Source organism: Brachyistius frenatus, unplaced genomic scaffold, assembly GCF_029030835.1.
Source record: "Brachyistius frenatus isolate BFR_SWC_R1_liver_20210118 unplaced genomic scaffold, ASM2903083v1 Contig_259, whole genome shotgun sequence".
NCBI classification, from domain to species: Eukaryota; Metazoa; Chordata; class Actinopteri; family Embiotocidae; genus Brachyistius; species Brachyistius frenatus.
In genome coordinates this window covers 30517-48042 of record NW_027210858.1, presented here as the reverse complement: position 1 = coordinate 48042, position 17526 = coordinate 30517, and the positions used below count along the sequence as shown (strand labels likewise).

The following is a 17526-nucleotide window of genomic DNA, read 5'->3' as shown; positions in this document are numbered from 1 at the left end:
GTGTCTGTAGTTTACCTGACCCAGGTGTGTCTGTAGTTTACCTGACCCAGGTGTGTCTGTAGTTTACCTGGCCCAGGCGTGTCTGTAGTTTACCTGACCCAGGTGTGTCTGTAGTTTACCTGACCCAGGTGTGTCTGTAGTTTACCTGACCCAGGTGTGTCTGTAGTTTACCTGACCCAGGCGTGTCTGTAGTTTACCTGACCCAGGTGTGTCTGTAGTTTACCTGACCCAGGTGTGTCGGTGTGCTCAGGTATCCTCAGCGAGCTACTGCAGAGGGAAAACAGAGTTCTTCATTTCTGGACTCTGAAGAAACGTCGACTGGACCAGTGCCAGCAGTACCTGATGTTCCAGAGCCACGCCCAGCAGGTAGAGGCCACGCCCACAAAATAAAGAAAATCAAATTTAAAACACAAATTTGGGGGATTTTCATTGCACGTGGCGAAGTGCTAGCCTTGAATTGGAACGGTGTGTCTAACGTGTCCTTTCATCGCAGGCCCTGGATTGGCTGCAGCAGTCAGGTGACCACTACTTAACCACGCATACGTCGCCGGGGGCAACAGTGGTGGAGACGCAAGAACTGCTGAACCAACACAGAGAGTTCTGCGTTTCTGCCAAGGTGGGTTTTTTTCATGGTTTCTGCACAGTTCATCAAATCATGACCTTTTTTTCTTCATATAAAACGCAGTTCAGCAGCTTTCTCAGTCAGACCGAACAAAAAAAGAAACAATAAGACCTACAATTATTTATTTAGTGTCAGAATTTGATCTTTATGTCACATCTGTGTGACCTGGACCGCTGAGGACTGCTGAACAGGCCTGCAGAAGCTCCGCCCACAGGGAGTCTGTATGTGGTGAATGTTAATGTGTGTTGTTGGGAAGCCACAGAGCACCAAGCTGTCATCACTGAGACGGACAAAACCATCCCAAAGAGACGCAAGATGTCCGGAAGGAGAGACAAAATGTCCACAAACAGACTTCAGATGACGAACAGAGACACATGTCCACATCTCACCATCCTGAAACGTAGGGACGCTGTGACTGACGTGTCCTGACGTGTCTCTCAGCACACACAGGAGAAGGTTCACCTGCTCATCCAGCTGGCTGAGAGCATGCTGGCTAAAGGCCACGCCCACCGCACCGAGCTCCGTCGCTGTGTCTCCGCGGTGGACAAACGTTACCGCGACTTCACGGTGAGGATGGGACAATACCGCCACCTGCTGGAGACGGCGCTGGGAGGCTGCGCACAGGTACGGGATGTATTTTCACTACGGTCGGTTTCCAGCTGCTCTTTAACCAAAACGAAGTCTGCAGCTCTCAGAATGATCAGATACGATTATGTGAAATTAGAAGTTTATAAGAGTTTCGTAAATAATAAAACGTGGAAAAGACTTGAACCCGAGTTTGTTCGGCGTCCCGTCAGGACAATAAGGACTTGGAGCTGGAGCTGATCCCCAACAGTCTGTCCGACTCCGACCCCGAGGTCAACCTGTCCGACCCGAGTCACCAGGTCAGCGACGAGAAGCGACGCTCCGCCCGCAAGAAAGAGTGAGTACTGTTAGTACCCGTACTACTACTGGTAGTACTCCTACTACTTGTACTGGTAGTAGTACTGATGAGCGCAGTGTGACACCACCTGTGTGTCGTCAGGTACATCATGGCTGAGCTCCTTCAGACCGAGAGAGTCTACGTCAGAGATCTACAGGAGTGCATCGAGGTACAACCGTAGACCATCCCATGGAGTACTACGTCATACTGTGTAGTACTTCCTGTTGGTAATACTGTTTCCTGGTGCAGACGTACCTGTGGGAGATGACCAGCGGCTCGGAGGACGTCCCTCCTGGTCTCACCAACAAGGACGACATCGTGTTCGGAAACATCCAGGACATCTACGAGTTCCACAACAGGTACTGAAACAGATACTGTAAGTACTGTGATATAAGTAGTACAGTCTGAAACAGATACTGTAAGTACTGTGATATAAGTAGTACAGTCTGAAACAGATACTGTAAGTACTGTGATATAAGTAGTACAGTCTGAAACAGATACTGTAAGTACTGTGATATAAGTAGTACAGTCTGAAACAGATACTGTAAGTACTGTGATATAAGTAGTACAGTCTGAAACAGATAGTACTGATATACTGCAACATATTCCAGGTACTGGAGGACGTAGTACAGCAGGTACTACAGTACTACCCAGTATGATATTGTGTGTGTGGTAATTCAGTACTCTGTATTTTGCAGTATTTTCCTGAAGGAGCTGGAAAACTACGAGCAGCTTCCCGAGGACGTGGGACACTGCTTCGTTACCTGGGTAACCGGTTAATGTTCAGTATTCACCGATATTTATCTACGTGACTAAAATACTTCAAAGTACATCTCTTTGCTTCCTCTCAGGCTGATAAGTTCCACATGTACGTGACGTACTGCAGGAACAAACCCGACTCCAGTTTACTGATCCAACAACACGGCGCCGGGTTCTTCGAGGTCCGTTTACAAACATCCTCATTTTAATGTAGTTCGGTGGTACTTTATTTTGAAGGGCCCGTTATCCCCAGTCTGACGGTTTCCTGTGTTCAGGAGGTCCAGAGGAGACACGGCCTGACCAACTCCATCTCCTCATCTCTCATCAAACCGGTTCAGAGGATCACCAAGTACCAGCTGCTGCTGAAGGTAACGGCGGCTTCAGAGCTTCACTTTAACTTCAGAGGAACGCTTGAAAATGTTCTTTCCTTCTGGCTGTTTGGGAAACACAGAACCTCTGAGGGTTTCCACGGAGGAACAGTTCATGTGGAGGTTTGATGAATGAGCTCAGCGGCAGGACGCTCCACATTCACACTCTTTACACTCCTCAGCTTTTATATCGGTTCTTTGTGAATCAAAGGTTTTCAGCTGCTTCTCAAACTTGACCAAAGTTCTCAGATTCTGTATGAACGTTGAAATGGAGGAAGGGTGGTTCAACCGACCGACGGAGCTCCTGTCGGCTGTGTTGCAGGAGCTGCTGGCCTGCTGTGAGGAGGGTAAAGGGGAGATCAAGGAAGGCCTGGACGTGATGCTGAGCGTCCCAAAGAGAGCTAATGACGCTATGCACGTTAGCATGCTGGAAGGTAACACCCGCAGACGGAGGAAGAGGCACCCCTCCTCCTCGTCGCTCCGACACCTCACACGTAATGTCTCTGCTGTGCCGGCAGGTCTGGAGGAAGGTCTGGAGGTGCAGGGCGAGCTCCTCCTGCAGGACTCCTTCCTGGTTTGGGAGCCCAAGTCTCTGATCAGAAAGGGGCGGGACCGACACCTCTTCCTCTTTGAGCTGTCACTCATCTTCAGCAAGGAGATCAAGGACTCGTCTGGACGGACCAAATACCTGTACAAGAGCAGGCTGAGGGTAACTGAGAAACCATCACATGATCAGTCAGGAACCAGACGGACATCAGGGGCATTATGTTGCTTTTCTGTGGTTAATGGGACATTTAAATTCAGACATGGTCTTTAGAGCAGAGTCCAGAAGAAGGACTCGTGTTAGGACCAGATTTCAGCTGTCAGGTGTAATAATGGAAAGATGAACTGTGTGTGTGTCAGACCTCAGAGCTCGGAGTCACGGAGCACATCGAGGGAGATCCCTGCAAGTTCGCTCTGTGGGTGGGACGGACGCCGACCTCCGACAACAAGACGGTGCTGAAGGTACACACACACACACACACTCAGACAACACAGGTAACACACACACACACACACACACACACACACACAGCGTCAAAAGGTGAATCCAACATTCACAAAGACTAAATGTCCCCTTATTTTAAAGGATGTAAAGAAATGCCTTCTGTTGTCGCTCAGGCGGCGTCGCTGGAGCTGAAGCAGGAGTGGGTTCGCAGCATTCGACAGGTGATCCAGGAGAGGCGGGGTCACCTGCGGGGGGCGCTCAGGGAGCCCATCCCCCTCCCCAAAACACCCAACCCCACCTTGGGGCGACAGCGCAGCATCTCCCGCAGGTAACGCGTCCACGTTCGATCTTTCTGACCTTCAGCTGTTAATATTCTAACTGCAGCACACACCAGACTCCATTCAGAAAACACCCGTTTTAGTGCTCACGATGACGCGTTGAAAACTAACAGCTGAAGCCGAGACGAACACAAAAACACACCAGAGTGATGAAACACGAGGTGTCCACAAACTTTAACCACGACAGAGAAGAAGGAGACGACAACATGTTTTTGTCTTTCAGGGAGACGAGCGAGGACGCAGACAGTCTGGGTGACGCCAGCAGTCAGCCCGACACCGTGTCCATCGCCTCCCGGACGTCCCAAAACACCGCCGACAGTGACAAGGTAGCGCACACACACACACACACACACACACACACACACACTGCAGTCAGAGGGGTGTGTCGAGCAGTCATATGACCTCACCGCTGCTGCAGCTGGCTGGGTGTGTGTGTGGTTGTGTGTGGTTGTGTGTGTGTGTGTGTGTGTGTGTGTGTGTGTGTGTGTGTGTGTGTGTGTGTGTGTGTGTGTGTGTGTGTGTGTTTGAGGGAGTTTCCACTGTTCGTGGTCGGACTCCTTCAAGAAACTTTCACTTCTCTGCAGACGAGGTATGTTTGATTTATTTTACCTGCTGTTAGCGAGCGGACGGTGGGGTGAGCGGCCGTGACCTCTGACCTCTGACAGTCTGACCCCGCTGGCTTTGGGCGGCTCGTTGAGTTCGCAGCGTAGAAACAGACAGCTGAGAGGAACTCCGACTGAACGGTCTTCAGCCTGTCGGAGACATGAAGGAGGGCAGAAAAACAGCTGATCTTTGTTTTGTTCTGAACTTTACTGGTTTGTTTCAGAGCAGAAGAAAATAATGAAGCACGAAACTACGGTTTGGAGAAGAAGCAGGTTAAAAAAGGGTTAATGTGTCTGACAAAATATCCAGAGAATACTTTTAAAAGGTTAAAAAAAGATTAATCAAATATCAGAAACTAAATATAATTTACTTCTTTAAAAATAAATTCCATAATATTTTTGAAAATGTAATAAAGGTCAAAAGAATTCAAATAAAAAAATCCCCAAATGTCAGAAAAATACAAAAGAAATGTAAGACATTTTAAAAAAGATTTTAAAAAAAGATTCTCATGTAACAAAATATTTAAAAAAAATAATATAATGACAAAAACAAATTATATATCAGGAAAATATTTTTTTAAATTTTTTACAAAATATTGTGTCAGAAAATTTGAAAAGTTATCAAAAAAATGGACATAACAGAAAATACACTTTTGAATGTCCCTGAAATGTCAAGAAAATATCAAAATGTTTTCCAGCAGGTTTTTAACACTGTGGCGCACATACAGGATGATGATGATGATGATGATGAACGGCAGTCAGTTTGTGTTTGTTGTTGAATCGTCTGAAGTTGTCGGAGATCTTTGAAGGGAACGTGTTCGCTGCGTTACATTCTGGACGTGTTGAACATTATTTCTGTTGAAGCAGCTGCGTCTGTTTTCTCGGATCGTCATGGTTTCCTGCACACGCGTGTGAACGAGCGATCGCAGCTGTGTTGGGTTTGTCGGGGAACACCCCTCCGCTCCCTGCAGACGCTCAGACTGCAGACCATGTGCTCCGGTTCACCATCAGTCAACACGGAGTCAGCGGTAACCATGGCGACCTCAGCTCGCAGTCCAGGTCACGTGATGTTTTGTGCAGCTCGTCGGGCCAATCAGAGTGCGGGTGTCCGGATGATGTATGTGGCGTTCACGGTTTGTGTTTCGGCCGTTTGTCATGAAGAACAAAGCGTCCGTTTGCTGCAGAGTGACGTCATTTTTTATCAGACTGGAATATTTTCTCTGATTTTACAAAATATGACGGATGAATCAAACAGCTTCAATCTGTGTCGAGTCAAAATGTTTTAAATATTCAGTTCAGAAAAAATGTAATGTCTGAAATATATCTTAAAAATGTCCCAAAAAATATGGTAATCTGGGTTTTTATAGTCATTACATAAAGCCCAAAAAATAATAAAATTACAAAAATATATCTTCAAAATATCAATAATGTTAAAAAATATTTAACAAAATTTACCAAATTAATAAATGTCTAAAAAAATAAAATAAATTTAAAATATGTAAAATATATTTTCTTACATAATTTAAGGGTTTCAAAAATAATAAAAGGACAAAAACAAATAACAAAAATGTACTGACAAATATAAGAATGCATATATAATATAAAAAAGTCCCAGAATGTCAAAAAAATAAATCAAATATCAATGTCTCTGTGTGACCTCTGACCTCCCTGTCTCTGTGTGTCCTCTGACCTCCCGTCTCCGTCCTCCGTCTGTCTGCAGCTGTCCGGCGGCTGTGAGTTAGTGGTGGTGTTGTTGGATTTCTCCTCCGGGGCAGCAGGAGAGCTCAGCGTTCGCTGCGGTCAGACCGTGGAGCTGGTGGAGCGCTCGGCAGATCGGCCCGGGTGGTGTCTGGTCAGAACGACAGAGCAAACGCCTCAGCAGGTAAATAAAGGACAAACCAAACGTCCCCACGTGTGACTCGATGTCTCACAGCGTGTGATTGCATTTCAACACCTGGAACATGTGTCCTCGCAGGAGGGTCTGCTGCCGATGAGCTCCCTCTGCCTGTCACACTCCCACAGTGCAGCCGACATGGAGGGGCTCATCCCGGCCTCCACCACGTCCTCCAGCACCTCCTCCACCTGCACCACCACCTCCTCCTCCTGCAACTCCTCCTCCTCCACCACCACCACCTCCTCCTCCTCCAACTCCTCCTCCACCGTGAGCGCCGGCAGAGGTGAGTCTGCCCGCGTCAGTGCACGTTGTGACCGGAGAGTCGTGATGCGTCTCGTCAGCTGCGAACACGAGACTCCGTTCAAACAGCAACACGTGTTGACCTGCAGCTCGTCCCACGGCGGCCCCGTGTCACTTCCTGTTTAAACAGAGGGAGCTTTAAACATCCTCACCCACACCACTGGGTCTGGGTGTGTGTGTTGGACTGTTGAGATGTCCCACGTCCTGTCCCCACAGTATTTAAATCCATGTTTGTAAAGTTGTAAACGCCGTCCTGCAGCTCAACATGAACAATAAATGTGTGAGTGTTTTAGATCGAGTCCACACTGAGCCGGCACAAACCTCCTCATGCAGCACACTTTACGTGGACCGTCTCCACTGACGGAGACACGTCAGCCTAGAAAAGTCTTCATAATGTCTTCAGGTCCACCTGTGGACACACAACGAATCAAACAATGTAAACAAATTACATGGTAACAAAGTAAACATCAAAATAGAGTTCAGATGTGACCACATGAGAGTGAACACGGCCTCCGTCTGATAACAGCTTCAGCTCGGCCTTAATCTGTAGTCTGGTTTGACAAGATGTTTCACACACACACACACACACACACACACACACACACACACACACACACACACACACACACACACACACACACACACAGAGAGAGAGAGAGTCCAGAGGTGAGGTTTTAGGGTTAAACATTGACCTGAAGGAGTTTCAGACAGACGGGAATCAACAGTTTAACATCCTGACACTGTGTGTGTGTGTGTGTGTGTGTGTGTGTGTGTGTGTGTGTGTGTGTGTGTGTGTGTGTGTGTGTGTGTGTGTGTGTGTGTGTGTGTGTGTGTGTCTACCTGCTGGGTCTTCTTCCCCATCACCAAACAATGGGAGCTGCAGTTTAAAAATAGTCTCTGTTTTCAGCTCCAGCTTTGTTGTAATTTACTTCTGAAATTATTTTATTTTCTTGACGTTCTTCATTTTTTCAATGTAATTTTATTTAATAAGATATTTGTCTTGTTTTATTTGGCCATGTTTGCATTATTTCTTGTATATTTATTTTCCTTTCTTCTTTTTTTTTTTTTTACATTTTTATCTACTTTTAATTTCTTTTGAATAAATTTTATTTTCAGTAACATTAGTTTCATTTAACTTTATCATAATTTCTGATTTTTAAATTTTTGTATTTACAATCATTTCAATGAATTTAATTTAAGTGTGAGAAGTGAATGTTTTCTACAAGCCACACCTCCATTTAGTGTACCCCGCCCCTTGTTGTTAGGCCCCGCCCCCACAGTACTGACTCCTGTGCAGCTTCATTCAGCTCTGTGCAGAGAAACTCTTCATCTGTCTTCATTTCTGTGGATCTTTTATCTGAATGGACTGATATGGAAGCATGCGGCGGAGCAGAGGTGCATGCTGGGATTGTTCAGGCGTTTGGGGATGGATTGAGGGAGAGGACGAGCGAGGTGGGTTTACTGTGAGAGAGAGAGAGAGAGAGAGAGACGAGTGTTGGGCAGAAAATAAGAGTTAGTTAATGAGTGAGGAGAAATACAGTGAAGGAGGACGATGTGTGTGTGTGTGTGTGTGTGTGTGTGTGTGTGTGTGTGTGTGTGTGTGTGTGTGTGTGTGTGTGTGTGTGTGTGTGTGTGTGGTGAACAGGATGTGCAGGTTTCTTTATCTATGGAAGAAACACACACACACACACACACACACACACACACACACACACACACACACACACACACACACACACACACACACACACACACACACACACACACACACACACACAGTGTTGTTGTGACCAGAAGAAGACAGGAAGTGCGATCAGTGTGTTGCGTCCTTCTTTCAATGGTTCACCTGAACTTCAGTTTCCAGCTCGCAGCGATCAGACTCATGAAACACATCCGACAGGTTTAAAACATCACAACGTGTGTTCGGGCCATCCAGATCAACTTTTGCAAAAAATCAACAAAAGAATTAGAAAATTAATGATTGTTTCCATCCAACAATGTTCAGTGAATATGAGTGAATTTGAATGAAGCAGAAATGTTTAACTGGTGTCATATAAAGTTTGATCTGGTTGGTGTATTATTCATGGTCCTTGTTACACAATAAACAGGACGTTCTTAAAAAAGTCTTTAAAATGATGAAGTGATTTGGTCAAAAAGTCAGATTGGAGTTTCTGTGAAAATATTCTGATTTGTCTGCCTGGTTTTCATAAACAATCCTCAAATTAATTATTCTGAAATATTTAATTTGTCACTGATTCCCAGGAGTGACAAAATGATAAAATACCGTCGTACCGTTGAAGAAGAAACACGTTTTCTGTTTTCTCAAGTCATGAAATGGTTTGTGATCTTTCAGTTTCATGTCCTCTGTGTCTCTAAATGTTTTGTGCTGACTCGGCGTCTCTGTGTCTCTGCAGAGTCCAGCCTGTACGGCTCCGAAGGTTCAGGCCTCCCGACTCAGACCTCCATTCAAAGTGAGACGACAACGACCTCTCCGAGGACTCACCGCACCGACAACTCCTCCCGTGGAACTCCTCATCGACTCCTCCTTGTTTCCTCTCTCCCAGGTGCCACCTCCCCCACGGTCTACGGAGTGGGCGGGGCTCCGGGGGGCGCCGTGGGCTCTCCGGGACCGAAACGCAGCGGCTCAGGAACCGGAAATACCCTGAAGGTAACGGCTGTCAGAAGCGGAGATTCTTGGTTGGAAGAGGATCCGTGTTGATCAGAGCTGAAACCGTCTGTCACATTTACTGAAGCTGCATTTTTAAAGAGTTACGGGGCAGTTTGACCAACTCGAGGTCCTTTGTTGGTTTTATGCCTTTTATCTCATTTCAAATCATAGAATTTATGATCCGATTAAAAAACAAACCAAAACAATGTGCCGACTTCAACTGCATGAAAACTAGAAAGCAAACAAGTCCTGACAGTCAGCTGACTGGAGCGGTTTAAATGTTAGCGACAACTATTCAATACTTTGATGAAATGAACTGTTTTAATTCATACAGTTAACTTAAAGTGACGGATTAAATAGTTCGCTAAACATATTCAACAGTACTTAAATATAGAATTGTATACTACAGTAGTAGCGGTCCAATATTCAGAGGTATCAGTCGTAGTAACTGTGATTGAACTTCGTCCTTCCAGCGCTGGTTGACCAGTCCTGTCCGCAGGCTCAGTCAAGGAAAAGCTGACGGACAGAAGAAACCTCCAATCAGAACCAGGAGGCGGGACAACAAGCCAGAAACGACCACACCCCTCACGGGCAACGCACAGACGGTACACAAACCGACACGCAAGCGCACAAACACGTTAAAAACACGAGACACGGTCGCAATGTGCTGTGATGCAAACGGTTTTCATCTGTGACGGTGCAGAAGGCACGGAAGGAGGAGGCGGGGCATAGCGGTGGGGAGGAGGAGCCAGAGGAGGAAAGCCACAGCCTTCTACCCCCTCCCATGCAGATCATCAAAGACCCCAACAACCCCGAGGTAATGATGATGAATGATGAAGCAGGTTTTAACCCGTGTTCAGCTGAACTGACTCTCGGATCGGTTCGTTCAGGCTCTGGATTCGGATCAGGGATCGAATGAGTCCGACACCGAGCAGAGAAACAAAGCGCTGAGAGGACGCATGTAAGAAACACTCAAAGCTCGTCACCAAATACGAACTGAAGTTGAAAAGGGAAACGCGTGAGCTTTGTGGTTTTGTGTCGGTGCAGGTTCGTGGTCAACGAGATGGTCCAATCAGAGAAGGACTACGTGAAGGACCTGGGAGTCATCGTGGAGGTGAGACGGCGATCCAGAAACGCAGCTCATAGAAAAGGAGAACGTTGAGCTGAAGGTGTATGTTGTGGTCTCAGGGCTTCATGTCCAGGCTGGAGGTCAGAGGGATCCCAGAGGACATGAGAGGAAAAGACAAGATCGTCTTCGGCAACATCCAGCAGATCTACGACTGGCACCGCGAGTCCGTGACACCGGCCGACACCAACGCTCTCTGACGAAGGCCCGCGGCCCGCTCACCGTGTGTTCTTGTGTTTCAGCTTCTTCCTGGTGGAGCTGGATCGGTGCGTTCAGAACCACGACCTGCTGGCCGACCTCTTCATCAGACACGTGAGTCAGACAGACGGCTCAGAGAGTCTCGACTCTCAGAACCAAAGAGAATCGGACTGTTTCCCAAAGTTTTGAACGACTCCTTTAACTGCCGATTGGCTGCGCGACTCAAACCAACGTGGATGTGTTTGTTGCAGGAACGTCGTCTGCACATGTACGTGGTTTACTGCCAGAACAAGCCGAGGTCAGAGTTCATCGTCCTCGAGTACGAGACCTTCTTCGAGGTAACGCCGCGCTCCTGTATCTCCTTTCTCCATGTTTTTGATATTCTTTCTTTTAATGTTTCAGGTCAGTCAACAACAACAACAACAACAATTTTAAACAAAAGAAAATTCAGAGAAAGCCCAACAGTGCCGTACCTGCAGGCTTCAGTGAGCAGGCTGCTTTTTGAATGAAGTTTGGTGGAGGAGCGATGAGCTTTCAGATGAAATCATTTTTCTGCAACACAAACAACAGAAAACCGCCGCGGGTTCAAATCCGTCTTTGTGTCTGCAGGAGATTCAACACGAGATCAGCTGTCGCATGTCCATCAGTGATTATCTGATCAAACCCATCCAGAGAATCACCAAGTACCAGCTGCTGCTGAAGGTCTGTGAGCTTCAACGCACGTCTTCCTCTTTACGACGGCCTTCTGGGAAAATAGATCTGAAAGTGTACAAAGTGTATTTATCACGTCTCAACTGGGTTTTTGAATGTGATATTTGTACTTACGTTTCTACGGACTTGAAACAGTTTGTTTTCTGCAGTTTGTAATTTCTCTCATCAGTTTCTATCCTCACAGATCAGAGCTGATCCCATTGGGACGTCTAATCCATGTTCTAATGTTTTCCGAGGTTACGGTTCAGGTTTCGTGTTCAGTGTGACGTTCACTGACTGAAACACCTGAATGACCCGTTTGTTTGTCCGCCAGGATTTCCTCAAATACACGTCCAAAGCCGGACTGGACTGCGAGGAGATCGAGGTGAGTCCTCCACTTCCTGACAACTCTACCTCAGTTTTAATGTAAAGATGGCCGACATGACAGCCTCATGGAAGTGAAGCCAAATGATCTGGATCGCCCCCTGGTGGCTGGTTGTAGTATATGTCACTAGCTCCGCCCCCTTCCTGCCAGCATATGAGCCAAACCAGAAAGTTTACTTTCGATGAATGCAGAGCACGTAACAGCTGTGTGCTTTACGTGTTCTCTGTACAGAAAGCCGTGGATCTGATGTCAATGGTTCCCAAACGCTGCAACGACATGATGAACCTGGGACGCCTGCAGGGATACGAGGTACACCTGTCCCTCCTCACCTGTCATCTGTCCTCACCTGTCCCTCCTCACCTGTCATCTGTCCTCACCTGTCCCTCCTTCCGTCCTCACCCGTGTGTCCTGGTGTCGTCCAGGGGAAGTTGACGTCTCAGGGGAAGCTGCTGCAGCAGGAGACCTTCTGCGTTTGGGAGCAGGACGGAGGAGTTCTGTCCCGCAGCAAAGAGCGAAGAGTCTTCCTCTTCGAGCAGATCGTCATCTTCAGCGAACTGCTGCGTAAAGGCTCCAACAACCCGGGCTACCAGTTCAAGAACAGCATCAAGGTGAGACAGGTGCAGTCAGGTGAAACATGTTTCTGGCTCCAGGTGTGTTTACATCTGAATGAAAGGTGTTGTCATGTGATCAGGTGAGTTACCTGGCCATGCAGGACAGCGTGGACGGTGATCCCTGCAAGTTCGTGTTGTGGTCTCGCGGCTCGGCGGAGCGCTTCACGCTGCAGGCGTCCTCCGCCAGCATCAAGATGACCTGGGTGGAGACCATCGCCGCCCTGCTGGACGCCCAGAACAACTTCCTGTCAGGTGATCTTTTAATCTCTGAAACAGTCATCTTCACATCACCCTGAAAACATCCTTCAATCTCCATGATGTCCTCGTTCTGTGTCCACAGCTCTGCAGTCTCCCATTGAGTACCAGAGGAAGGAAGGCGGGATCTCCGTGACCCGCCCGCTGTCGTCAGGGCGACCGCCATCGGCCCCACCCACTCCCAACGGCCACGCCCCTCAACCTCCTCCGGAAGGCGAGCAGGACGACCAGGTGTGGATTCTCTCGTTCTTCATCTTGAAACTCTCGTTGTGGTTTTTAAAAGTCAGACTTACTGCATGTGACCTTTGACCCCTCAGGAGCTGGTTCTGGTGCTGCAGGACTTCGCGGCGGTGCGCGAGGACGAGATCTCGGTGTTCCGGGGGGAGAAGGTCCAGATTCTGGCATCGAACCAGCAGGGACAGAGTCTGGTGTACCGACCGGCCAACAGCGACTCGCCGGCCGCCGAAGGCTGGGTGCCACGCAGCGTGCTAAACACACACTGACACACACACACACACAGACACACACACACACACACACACACACACACACACACACACACACACACACACACACACACACACACACACACACACACACACACACACACACACACACACACACACACACAGCAGGGTCAGAGTCTGGTTTACTATCAACACTCACACACATTTTGAATGCTGCGAACCTCCAGGGTCGGAGGCGTGTCGGGTTTTATCTGTTAAACTCTTCGCTCCGGTTCCTCAGAGACAAACCTGACTTCTGTTTTCTGACCAGTTAAACTCAAACGGGGAATTTTTACCTCCTAAATCGTCTGTATAATTTCCTCCACCAATGAAACTCCCATCTAGGAGCAGTTGGCCAATAATCTGGTGATTAGTTCTCAATGAATCATCTCTAAAACACAAGAAAACTGAAAAATGTTGCTTTCCACAGCCCGGGATGATGTAATTATCTCGTTATTTACATCAAGAAAAAGCACTTTGAGATGCTGAAAGCATTAAAATCTAAAAGATTTGGGTCAAAAATTGTCTTGATGATGCACATGAGAATCTTTAGAAGGTAAAAATGTCCAATATTTTATTAAATAATGCAACAAATCTGAAAACTATTTCCAGTAGCCGAATAAGTTTCCTGTTTACAGTCCTGCGACGCCTCAGAGGGGTCGTGAGCCTCAGGTTGGGAACCGGACAGGTAGACTAATAATGACGGAGCGTGACACACTTCTGATTACTGCTCAGTATTAAAGGACTGTAAACACACACACACACACACACACACACACACACACACACACACACACACACACACACACACACACACACACACACACACACACACTCTCCCAGCAGCAGGTACTGTTAAGACTCCTCCCTCCTTCCTGGTGCTTCAACCCTTACACACCTTCTGCCTCCTCGTCCAATCAGAGGCCACCGTCAGCCCCCCAAGCATCATGCACCCTGATGACCTCACAAACTGTTTCCTGTGGGTCTGCAGGAGGGAGGTCACATGACATCATTACAAAACATCACCACCATCATCGGACCCAGCAGAGGGGGGGGGCTCCAGGAAGCTGCCGTTGCCTAGCAACCAGAGACAGTTAAAAAAAAGAAAAAAAAGAAAAGCCTGGCAGAAGAGAAAAGGTGAACGGAGCCGTCAGCCAATCAGAGCTGAGCTCTCTGCGTGTCGTCCTGTTAATAGTGTGTATAAACAGACTGAGGACACACACACACACACACACACACTTCATACACACTCCACTGCTATGATGAAGATGATGACTATGATGATAATTAAGAATAATAGAATCTGTTTTTCACCTCAATAGAGAAAAAAATCGAGAGAAAATGTTTGTCATATTAATATTTGCGTGCGTGAGAGAGCGTGTGTGTGTGTGTGTGTGTGAGAGAGAGTGAGTGTGTGTGTGTGTGTGTGAGAGAGAGTGAGTGTGTGGGGGTGTTAGTTATGCCGTCCTGTGTGTGTGTATGTGTGTGTGTGTGTATGCGTGTTTTTCCACGGACAGTTAGGTGGTGTCCCGGTGTAGCGTTGCCATGACGACTCGTTGTGTTTGCGGTGACACCCTTTTTTTTTGGGTCTTTTTAGCGAACCAGAGCTGCCGCCGCCCCGCCCCTTGCCCCTCCCTCCATCGCTGTTACTATAGCAACCGGCGGCGGTGGAGGCGCCGACATGGCGGCCCCAGCTTTGGTTAGTTTGGATATTCTGAATATGCATTTCTCGTTTCTGTACATAGACCAGACGTCCAACTGCTACTCAACTGTGGACACTGAAGCCGTCCGTCTCTCTGTCCACCCGGCGGACGGCGGCGAACCTACTGTGACCGTCCGTTTCTACGACAACCCTCAACACGCTCTCTGCCCGTCTCTCTCTCTGTCTCTCTCTACCTCTGTCTCTCTGTCTCTCTGGTGCCGTCCTCAGACAACACCCCGGTCCTTAAGGAGCTGAGCAGCGGTGCACCGAGGGCTCAGGACGCAGCCGGGAGCACCACGCCGAGGCCGACCACCAAACCTTCACGCATTCACATCACGTCTGTCTTAATGCGAGTCGGCTCACTTTCAGGTCTGAACGTCGGCCGGACGGATCAGAGACACTCGGGTTCATTCAATCAGGTTTCATCAAAAGGCAACTGGACTTCCTTAGATTTTCTTGTCGGGTCCCTCGAGAAGTTAAAACTGGGAATTCAGAAGAGAAAAAGCAGAAACGCGTTGAAGAACATAAAAGTTAGCCGAGTTGCCTTTTGGATGAAACCCAGATTGACCATCGGAAGAATTTAGTCTCTCCCTCCACATTTTATTTCCCTGCTGGGACAAAACACCAACAATCCCCCGCTATGCGGCCGGTTGCTGGTTTCAGATCATCATGGTCACGTGACCAATATGAACTGAAGCCAGACGGAGCAGGAAGGAGAATCTGGTCCGTTTTCAAAGTAAAACGCCCTGTGAAGCCTCCAGATCTTCAGGTTCTGAACGTCCCTGCTGGGTGGAGATGACGGGATCTAAAGAACCGTGTTCGTCGTGTGAGAAGTGCGTTAAGACAGACGACTTTCCTTAAAAGGAAAAACACCGACGGCTTCGACACCCGTCTGCAGCTTCGTCACATCCCAGCGAGCGCTCTTCTTTAACACGTGTCCTCTGATGGAGCGGACGTTGTTGCTGCTTCGAATCTGTCCAACGGGAATGTTTGGATTTAGACGTTACGGACTGACGGCCGTTTGGTTTAGAAACGTATCTAATAAGTCAACCAGGACTTACCATCTAATTTCCTGAAAAGCTTCCAGTCTGCGGCTATTAAACTGTACATTTCAGGCTGTTTTATGATCCAAATATAAAAGGTTTTCTTGAAACTTGCAGTTAAAAAGCCGAACATTTTTAGGAAATTAGCTGGAAAACTGAAGACTGATAAATTCAAGTCTGTATTAATTTAAAAAACACGTGCGTTCGTCTCCAAATCTATCCGAGTTGTCTGATCAGATGAAGCGATACGTTGATATAAAAAGTCTAATCCAGCCAACGACGCCTCTCCTTCGACGGTTCTTCAGCGTGCAGATCAGTCGGAGGATGCTGCCGCTCGTGTTGGGATTCATCGTAACTCGTGTCGACTTGTTGATCTGTTCAGATCGACGGCGCAATATAAAACAGAAGCGCCTGAAAGAGGCCGTCGTCAAGGTGTTTAAATCCAACGGGTCAAATTCACGACGGACAACGTTGGAGAAAAGTTTGTTTTTAAAAAAGAGTTGCACCTCGGCGTGCACCGGACGGGTGGGGTCGACGGAGGACGAAGCTGCAGTCCGAACGGTGGAGAGTCGTGCACGGTGAAGAGTTTCAGGTGGAGGTGGTGCATCAGGAAGGGTGAAGGAGGAAACTATCTCGGTGGAGGAACCACGGTCGGAGGTGGTGCAGCGTCCAGATCAGTGCACTGTGAAAGGTGGTGCGCTACGGTGGATGGTGGTGGGCTACGGTGGATGGTGGTGGATGGTGGTGCGCTACGGAGGGCGTAGGGTGGTGTTTGAGACCTAGCCTTGGTGCCGATCGGCGAACTCAACTAACCAATCAAACAGTGTTATTTGTACAGAACTAACAGCTGCTAACTGACTGCTAACAGCTCTCTGTTGTTGTTTGTAATAAACTTCATTTTTCATCCAAACCATGAGCCGGTGTTTCTTCGGGATCCGTCATCATTATTACTGATTATATAAAGTGATGTCGTCGATCAAGGCTGCAGAAACAAACTGTTGGTCTCTCGTCAGACTTTTCAGAGACCAAAGAACCAGAAGTGGTCCGACCTGAAGCGGTGGTGTCGTCCGGATCAAACCGGATCCTGGTTCGGTTCGGTGCAGCGTGGAAGACTCGGTTAGTGAACTGTGTGATTATATGACATGAAAACGCTCACTTGAATGGACCTGTGAACCGGACTGAGATCAGAATTACCCAGAAACACATCAGACACCACAGACGCACGATGAACGCGACTCCTGGAGGAGCGACTTCCTGTGCAAAGGTTTCATGTTTCTCGGTGGTGTAATTTGTGCGCTGCGTCGTTGAACTGTGACATCCTGATAACAACGTCTGTAAAGCAGTAAACTGATTTAACCAATTACACCGACGGAGATAAGAGTCTCAACTTCAGCCACCCGGAGACTCTTCCAGACCTGCTCGGCCGTTTCACACCGAGAAGAAAAACCAGACTCATTTCTCTAAAAGTTGTCCTGCAGCCGTGTTTGTTTTTAAAACACAGATCAGCAGAGATGCGGTAAAAATGTGCGTTTTCATGGTAATTAATGCA

At 47.7% G+C, this 17526-nt stretch overlaps 1 protein-coding gene and 1 long non-coding RNA gene across 2 annotated transcripts in view; one reads left to right on the top strand and one right to left on the bottom strand.

The window, feature by feature from the left end:
• Positions 1-16887, top strand: part of LOC138634359 (kalirin-like) — a 31470-nt gene extending 14583 nt beyond the window's left edge. Inside the window, exons 26-57 of the mRNA XM_069721224.1 lie at positions 251-366; positions 494-616; positions 1064-1246; positions 1420-1544; positions 1647-1713; positions 1794-1903; positions 2243-2312; positions 2396-2485; positions 2579-2671; positions 2994-3105; positions 3190-3380; positions 3575-3676; positions 3833-3987; positions 4221-4323; positions 6320-6481; positions 6575-6776; positions 9208-9264; positions 9358-9461; positions 9935-10066; positions 10165-10278; positions 10352-10422; positions 10509-10575; positions 10650-10753; positions 10830-10899; positions 11037-11123; positions 11395-11487; positions 11810-11860; positions 12092-12169; positions 12283-12468; positions 12552-12723; positions 12812-12957; positions 13044-16887. Coding sequence (XP_069577325.1) covers positions 251-366; positions 494-616; positions 1064-1246; positions 1420-1544; positions 1647-1713; positions 1794-1903; positions 2243-2312; positions 2396-2485; positions 2579-2671; positions 2994-3105; positions 3190-3380; positions 3575-3676; positions 3833-3987; positions 4221-4323; positions 6320-6481; positions 6575-6776; positions 9208-9264; positions 9358-9461; positions 9935-10066; positions 10165-10278; positions 10352-10422; positions 10509-10575; positions 10650-10753; positions 10830-10899; positions 11037-11123; positions 11395-11487; positions 11810-11860; positions 12092-12169; positions 12283-12468; positions 12552-12723; positions 12812-12957; positions 13044-13229 — 3722 coding nt within the window. The 3' untranslated portion in view covers positions 13230-16887. The remainder of the gene's footprint in view (positions 1-250; positions 367-493; positions 617-1063; positions 1247-1419; positions 1545-1646; positions 1714-1793; positions 1904-2242; positions 2313-2395; positions 2486-2578; positions 2672-2993; positions 3106-3189; positions 3381-3574; positions 3677-3832; positions 3988-4220; positions 4324-6319; positions 6482-6574; positions 6777-9207; positions 9265-9357; positions 9462-9934; positions 10067-10164; positions 10279-10351; positions 10423-10508; positions 10576-10649; positions 10754-10829; positions 10900-11036; positions 11124-11394; positions 11488-11809; positions 11861-12091; positions 12170-12282; positions 12469-12551; positions 12724-12811; positions 12958-13043) is intronic.
• LOC138634360 (uncharacterized) lies at positions 6748-9886 on the bottom strand. The gene is made up of 3 exons (XR_011311968.1): positions 9297-9886; positions 7115-7202; positions 6748-6911 (listed from the first exon to the last, which is right to left on the bottom strand). It is a non-coding gene; the product is annotated as an uncharacterized lncRNA (long non-coding RNA).
• Positions 16888-17526: the final 639 nt, after the last annotated feature.